Source organism: Lupinus angustifolius, chromosome LG09, assembly GCF_001865875.1.
Source record: "Lupinus angustifolius cultivar Tanjil chromosome LG09, LupAngTanjil_v1.0, whole genome shotgun sequence".
Classification (NCBI taxonomy): Eukaryota; Viridiplantae; Streptophyta; class Magnoliopsida; order Fabales; family Fabaceae; genus Lupinus; species Lupinus angustifolius.
The window spans coordinates 16,139,058-16,147,576 of record NC_032017.1 but is presented as its reverse complement, the minus strand read 5'-3'; the positions used below and the strand labels follow the sequence as shown (position 1 = coordinate 16,147,576).

The 8,519-nt window shown below is 30.8% G+C and overlaps 1 protein-coding gene across 1 annotated transcript; it reads left to right on the top strand.

The window, feature by feature from the left end:
- LOC109356302 (metal transporter Nramp2-like) lies at positions 540-2,095 on the top strand. Its single transcript, XM_019599627.1, has 2 exons — positions 540-1,065; positions 1,346-2,095. The coding sequence occupies exons 1-2, from the start codon at positions 679-681 to the stop codon at positions 2,081-2,083; spliced, it is 1,125 nt and encodes a 374-aa protein (XP_019455172.1). The 5' UTR covers positions 540-678; the 3' UTR covers positions 2,084-2,095.

Genomic DNA, 8,519 nt, shown 5'->3' with positions numbered 1-8,519 from the left:
ATGCTGCACCTTAGGAGACATTTCATTTATGAAATGGCCTATTAGCAATGGATAAAGAATCTTGGTAGTTACATTCAAACTCACTTATGACCCCATGCATTGTTATGCATTCATCTTTTGAAGTGAAACTCATGATTCTCTTTCTACCAAAGACGTTTCTGCAAAGTATGAGGAGCAAGAAAGATATAGTTAAAATGGTGAGAATTTCTTTGTTATGCATGTCTTACCATTGAGTCTTCTTGAAACATTAACAAAAATATGTGACTTAGTGTATTAGAAAATCAAATGATAAATATCATTTTATGAAATTGTAATGGTGACAGTCTCTAATCATATTTTAACTTCTGACATTTTCTTCTTATACTATTTGCTTACACTCATCAACTTTTCCTACACTATGAGTGAAAGTCTAACCCACCTCAAAATATGTGAGCAATTTGGCTAAATTTAAGGTATCCAAGATATAGCAAATTTGGTATAAATATAAATATAGCATCTCTAAAAGAAAATGGTACAAATATAGTATGTGGTGATGCATGCATGTACAATCTTATTCTCTTGCGCAGCCATAATAATTGCACTAAATTTTCTCTTCCTTCTTCTCCTACCTAATCCAAACAAGATCATAAGAAGAAAACAATACCATATCAATTATATTCCATCACGGTTGCATAAAAAATGAGCACTCAGTCACAACAACAAAAACAAAAACAAAGCCAATACAACAAACAAGAACTCCAAGAAGATGATGAAGCAGAAGAAAATAGGTTGTTGCATTCCAAATGTGAGGCAATACCATTATCCTCACCACACTCATTCTCACACAATGCAGATACAGAGGAAGACGCTGAGTATGCAGCCAAAGACAAGGTCCATATATTTGACTTAGAGACTGCCACAGGCGGCGCCATCGGTTCCACGGTGGTGCCACCCTTCTCATGGAAGAAGCTATGGTTGTTCACAGGGCCAGGGTTGCTTATGAGCATTGCATTTTTAGACCCGGGGAACTTGGAAGGGGATTTACAGGCTGGTGCAGTTGCAGGGTACTCTCTGAAGAAGAACTTCTGATGGGTAGAAATTTATCTATGACATGGTTTGAGCACATTCATTTCATTGCATGCATATCATGTGAAATATACTAGTTTCTTTTAGTTTCTTAGATTATCATATTTCATTCCCCTCGCCAATGTTATCTGTAACACCTCAGCCATGAAATGCGACCCTCTAGACCTATGAATTTATTGGGGAAATTCATGGGCCCAGAGGAGTCGCATGTCAAGGGCTGAGGTGTTAGATTATCAATCACTATATTTCCTTTCATTTTCTTAGTTTTGATAATTAACAGATTTTGATGCTTCTTGTAGGTATTTTGATCCCAAGAGTTAGCTCGAAAACGCTTCGCCAGGCAGTGGAAATTGTAGGTTGTGTTATAACCCCACATAATGTTTTTCTCCATTCAGCATTGGTACAATCAAGGGACATTGATATCCATAACAAAAGCCAGGTTCAAGAGGTTATCAACTACTACTCAATTGAGTCCTCAGTTGCACTTCTAATCACCTTGGTGATCAACCTATTTGTGATAACTGTTTTCGCGCGAGTGTTTTACGGCACAGAACAGGCCAAGGACATAGGACTAGTAAATGCAGGGCAATATCTTGAGGAGAAATATGGAGGAGGGTTGTTTCCAATTCTCTATATATGGGGTATTGGTTTGTTAGCAGCAGGACAAAGTAGCACAATCACTGGCACATATGCAGGACAGTTTATAACAGAAGGTTTTCTGAAGCTCAACATAAAGAAGTGGTTAAGGGCTTTGATTACTAGAAGTTGTGCGATTGTTCCAACTATGATTGTAGCAATTGTTTTTAATACATCAGAAGGTTCATTAGATACCTTGAATGAATGGCTTAATGTGCTACAAGCAATACAGATTCCTTTTGCACTTATCCCCCTTCTTACTTTGGTATCCAAAGAGGAAGTCATGGGAACCTTTAGAATAGGACCTATTGTTGAGGTTAGTTATCCATATAACATTTTAGTTAACTTTTATCCCAATCTTAATGCCACTTTTATTAGTTAGATTCTCATTGATTAACTTGAATGCTCATGAAGATGTTTTGAATATCATAGTGGTAACTTTGATTCCAATGCTTCAAGTTCCTTAGTACAAAGAATTTGATAACTAGGAAGGAAAAATGATAATCTATAAACAACATATCGAAGCACGAAAATAAACCACCAAGAAGGTTGGTTTACATTGCATGTTTTGCTAGCACATGCAAACAAGAATGAAGTATTTTACTTTGTTCATGCTACTGTTTTAATCATAAAATTGAGGTCTTAAAAAATTGGGTTATTAGAGAGTATATACTTAGTATTGGTTTGTTCTTTCAGTACTGGTATTTTCACTAAATGTGTATGCTTGAGTTCGCTTATCTAATAGAAGTTACTTTAACATAATGTTGAAATGTTACCATTTCTTTTTGTAGTACTTGTTTAACCAAAGTTCCAAATGATAAAAAAAGCTTATATTACCAATCTATAACTTTGTAATTTTTTTCATGTAGAGGGTGGCTTGGATATCTGTTATTAGATTTCTTTATCTCAGAAGTGAAGGGTTTATTCTTTGGTTTTATGGTTTGTCTTTGCTCTACAGCATGGATAACATTTATTGTATATCTAGTTAAACATAGTGGTGTTGTTTCTTCAATTCTATCTAGGTCCCCTAGTTCAAGAGGCTTTTTTTCTCTAGCTGGGAATTAAGCTAGAAAATCTATAACATTTTTGGGCATGTGGAGAAAAAGACTGAATTATGTTGCTGCAAGTTCCAAGTTGAAAATTTTGCAGGAGGGTCATTGATATATATGGTGTTACAAAAAGAAGCACTGTTTCAAGTTTCAACAGAACCATTTCTGAACTAGGAATAGGAATACAAGACCATACAGAAAGAAAGAAAATTATGGTTCTTCTTTTGCAATGGAGAAGCTACCTTATCATTATGATGAAAGATGGCCAAAACATAAGTCTTATGTGTATAACATGCAAGAAACTTAGTAATTAGGTTCTATGCAAGATTCTTTTGTAAAAGTACTTGATTATTAGTTGAACAACTTAGGATGTGATGTACTAACAAATTATTCTGCATAGACAGTGCTGCCATGCAATGCAACAAGGTTTGAATTAATTTTGCTAGAAAATTGTTATTTTACAATTGTAGTTAGTAATATGTATGTATTTGGTGAAAAGGAACACGGATTATCTCCAATTACTCGAGTGAGAAGTTATTGTTTTTCTTTTTTGTTTTTAATGATAAAAATGTTATGACATTATATATAAAATGATAAAAATATTATATTTTTATATTAATTTTTCCTTTATTTGTGTAGTACTTTCCTTACCAATAGTGAAGAAGAGCTTACTCCTTGAATAGGTCTAGATATGGTACTAAAATCAAGCTGCAATTAGGTGTGATTTGCCCTTTAAAGTTATATGAAAAACTATATAATCATATATAACTACTATTAATATATTAACTATCTCTCACCTTAAATTTAATATTATAATAAAGATAAAATAATTGCAATATAAAGTACACCCAATAAAAAATTATAATATAAAATATACTTATTACAAAAAAACATTATAATTTTTTAAATTAAATATATAAAACTTAAATACTTAATATTAAAAAGTAAGACTACAGGCTGACAGACACGATGTGTCTGTCACCATACTAGTATACACTATAAAACTAAAAATTAACATGTATCATACATGATGCTATACATAATGGAATAAATATTATTGATTCAAATGAATGAGGTATGAATTTGAAGTGTACAAAACTTCAAATATATCAAAATTTCGAAGTTAGTGGGGTAGGGACACAGTCAGAAGGCTAGTAAACTATGTTGCATATATACATGTAGTTTAGGTTTAATCACAAAACTAGTAGGATTAAATAAATTGGAAAAAAATGGTTTGATTTGGTTTTATAATTCACTTCATTTCTTTATTTGAAAGAACTATTTAAGATTGTTTTGATTCACAATTATAATGAAATAGAAACTGCTCCAACCGAACTAAACAACATATGAAAAAAAACAATCTTTATTTCAAGCTAAAGTACTAAAAGAAATGTAATATTGATTATTGTCATTATTTTTATTATTTCAGTTGGTCAATGTTCATTGTTTTTCATTATTTCAATTTAGTTGAAGTTGAATTATTTTCGTTATTTCATCTTTTTTATTATATTTTCTTTTTCCAGTTTTTTATATGATATTTTTTGGTTTGTGTTATGCAATTATACATACTAGCAGTATATCAGTGTATTTGCACGAGTCACTTTGTATTCTTTTTATTGAAGTCAAAATAGTATATTACAAAGATATAAAGTAACTCAAATTAAACAATTCAAAATGATAAACAATATTTTCAATGTTGAAACTCCTTAAGTCAAGCTTCGAGATCACGTTGAAAATTAATGTTTCTGCATAATTATTCTTAACTCACTCAAAATTCTTTGTCTATGTTCCATGCTCTTAACATCAACAATGCCCCATGTATATCCATTAGAAAGTCTATCATCCATGTTTTGTTTAAAGCATAAACCTTTATAGCCTAAACACACACAATTGAGAACAATAATCAAACAAGGACGTCTTAATCACATAAGCTTCAACTGAAGAAAAAAATGTGATATTGGAATGTAATCCATTTCAATACTCTTGCTCATATCATAAACAACTACTCATGCATGAAAATATCCAATTTAACCATCACAAAACAATAATAAGAAAATCCTAATTTCATAAGTTGCAAGTTTATTAATATCAAATAAATAGAGGTTAAAAATATACAACATTCTAATTTAAGAGAAACACTTACATTTAAATAAAATGTAAAATAAGATCAAAAGAAAACCTTGGCTTGAAAGAGTAAAGAGAAAAATAATGGTGTCTTTTTTTGAAGATTTTTTATGTCATTGTGGGCGTTGACAGTCATAATTAATATAAAGAATATAACGAAGAAAAATTTAAAATGTAGAAGGTTGTCGGATTACCTGAGAAGAATGAAGCAAAATATAGACATTTAAAGAAGTAAGTCAAAAGTACCATGTGAGAAAAAAGACAAATCTTCAAAGATACAAACTCATATGTAACCTAACTTCTTGAGTATGTGAACAATCTCACAAGCAATTTAACAATTTTTTTTAGTTATCACAATTTAACAATTTAAGATATCTTCAATTGGACGAGAACAATTACTAGGAGAACACACCAGTATGGAGCAGTCCATGTAGAAATACTCACCCTGCTGGTTATTGGAATTATTTTAAGTGTTTCTTTCAAAAAGTTTCTAAGGATTATTTTATTCACAATATGGTTACATAACTGTTAGATAGTTAACTAAGTTGGTTAGTGTTGTTGCTTGTTTATCACACAATCCATTCTATTACTTGTAAATTGTATATAAATCTCCTTTAGGGTTATGAATAAAAAATGAAAATCAAAATAAGTTACACCAAATCGTAGTATGGTATCAGAGCCTTCAATTTTGAAGGTTCTGGTTTACCCCCGCTGGGCATCCATATTCTGTGAGAGATATTTCCAAAATATCTGAATTCACATAACGAGTATATACATATTTGGGTTTCATAATAAATGAAACAAGATGACAATTGGATTAGTGGTTGTAGCCATTGGTAAGGAAGTGAGGGTCACGAGTTCAATCTTTAGCTTGGACAGTTTTGTTATATTTTATTCACGAATAAAAAGGAAACAATGCAACTGCTAGGAATCAAACCAAGAACCTCTATGATGCCAAACGATATACCTTACTACTAAGCTACAGAACTTATTCAAACATTTAGTGAATCGTTATTGTATATAACCGTTTGGTGAATAAGTTTAGTGACATTTATTTCTCTATAAATAGAGAAATTTCAAGACATAATGAGACACACAAGAATCCGAAAAATCCCAATTTTCTCATTCAAGAAATCATCATCTATTTCTCTAATGCATGAGAGAAGTGTAGGAAACATAGATTTGTAAACTACTATCGAAAGATATGGCAACACACGCTTTAGAGGTTTCTACATGCATTTCAATCAAACATTTCTTTGTTCAGTAATGCAACATCTTCCCAACAAATCAAGTTTTCTCACATATTCTTTCTGACCAATATTCTGGCTAGTGCAACCATTCTCTTCCTTCAACCTTCATTCTCCTCCTACCTCTCTTCTTCATCCTCCCTCATTGTTTTCGCTTCTGCATCTTCATGCGGCATAGGAAAATGTATTAAGTCATATCATATGGTTGTTATCTGTAAAAAAAAGAAGGCATTTGTCTTCTATTGCAGTCATATAGTTATTTTCACATCAGAGGGTTTGTTTGAATGTATCTGTTCCAAGAAAATGGAACTTCTAATCTTTGTGTAGAGAATACCAAAGTTCCTGTTAAAAGAGTTTGCAAAACTACAAAGGCTTGCGAAAAGGCACCATAAGAAATCATTGATTTGTGGAAGGAAAATGGTTTTTTCTAGCCTAATTATTGCTACACCAGAGTCTGATATGTGGACATTGGTTGAAGATTTCTTGCCCCGTTAATCAAATTTTAATTCATTTGCTATTTTTCGCCAATATCTTCAGCCTCTTTTGCATGCACAATCTATAGCTTGAGAGAATGGCCTTTGGGCTGCAAACATCAGAGCCTTGGAAACAAAATTTTACATGAACTTGGATAAGGTGATTGATCACAAAATTTTATATGATACTTTTTTATCTTCTGGAAATATTCTTTCTTACAAGATAGCTACAGATGTTTCTCGCAAATCCAAAGGTTATGGTTTTGTACAAAAAAAAAAAAACAAAACAAAACAAAAAAAAGTCATTTCATTCTCACTCTACTTCTTACCCCTCTCCCTCGAGCATTCATCATTATCATCATTTTACAACTATGAAGCTTCAACAATGTAGAACCATGAGATTTCATGGAAAATCCATCATATTATTATGGTTTCAAATCAAGATTTCAAGCTGGAGTCTTTATTTACTCTTCAGCTTGAGGGGGACTATTGGAAGTATTTTAAGAGTTTCTTTCTAGAAGTTTCTAAAAGTTATTTTAATCACAATATGGTTACAATATAGCCATTAAATAGTTAGTTAAGTCGGTTAATATTGTTGCTTATTTATCAAACAATTTATTCTATTATTTATAAATTGTATATAAGTCCCCTTTAAGGTTCTAAATAAAAAATGAAAATCAGAATGAATTATACCAAATCGTAATAAGAGGTTCAACAGTTTCTACTATACAACACGGTATCCTAAACATTCAACAATAAGATAATATATTACTAAAAGGACCCATCATTCATTTTGATAGGAAACAGTTATGTATCATGAATAAGAGAAGTAATAAACTTACAAACATTTGAGTGACTTGATAACTTAGAAATATACTTAATAATCTAGAGACGTTTGAGTGACTCTGCTGATTGACTCTTCTTAAAATATAATATTTTTAAATCTCTTGCAGATGAGAATTAGTTTCTATTGTTTCGCTTTCTTGAAAGGGATACAAATTATTAATAAATTTTCTAAATCTCTTTAAGATGAGATGCGGTACCGATATTGATTTCTGTTGATTTATCATTCTTAAGAGAAATAAATACAATCAATCATTAACCAATAATTATATAGTTTTGATTCCTTAAAGAATTTGGGATACATATGAGCAATATCTTATCTTGTCAGAGGTAAGAATAAAAAATAAATATTTGTTTTAGATAATTTAATTTTAAATAGATTAAAGGTATTTAAATCCTGCAATTAGCAAGAGTACTGTTTAATTATGTGCGGACGAGATATTAATACCTTCCTCGATCCATAATTGATTCCCGAACCTGAACATTAACAATCCAAAACCCAATGTGATTGAGCTAAAATATTTTTCTACATTTTTTATCATAAAATGTAGTGACAACTTTAAGATGAGCCAAAAATTGGGGCGTGACAATAACCTTAAAATTGCAAGTTTATTGAAAACAAAAAATCCTAACAATAAGAAGTTGGAAGAAAAAATCATTCTTGCCTCATCCCTAAAAATGATTGATAACTTAGAGTAAGAATGAAAAGAAAAAAAGAATCATACATGTTAAATTGGAAGACACAAGAAGGCTGAGATGTAGAGTGACTATAGAAGCAAGGTAGCTTTGTTTATATAGTAATCACCATAAAAGAGATATGAATATATAGTAATCACCAATCATTAATTATCAACATAAACTATTGTTTATATAGTCTATAATACCTACTATGCTACTGTCGCTAGATTTCAATTCATGTGTTTATTTTTTAATAATATATACATTAGGTAAGAGAATTGATGTGTTCATTTCAATTCATGTATTTAATTTTTAAATTAATATATAGATTTGGTATAAGAATTGATGAGTTTATCTCAATTAATGTGTTTATTTTTCAAAAAATATATAAATTTGGATAAGAA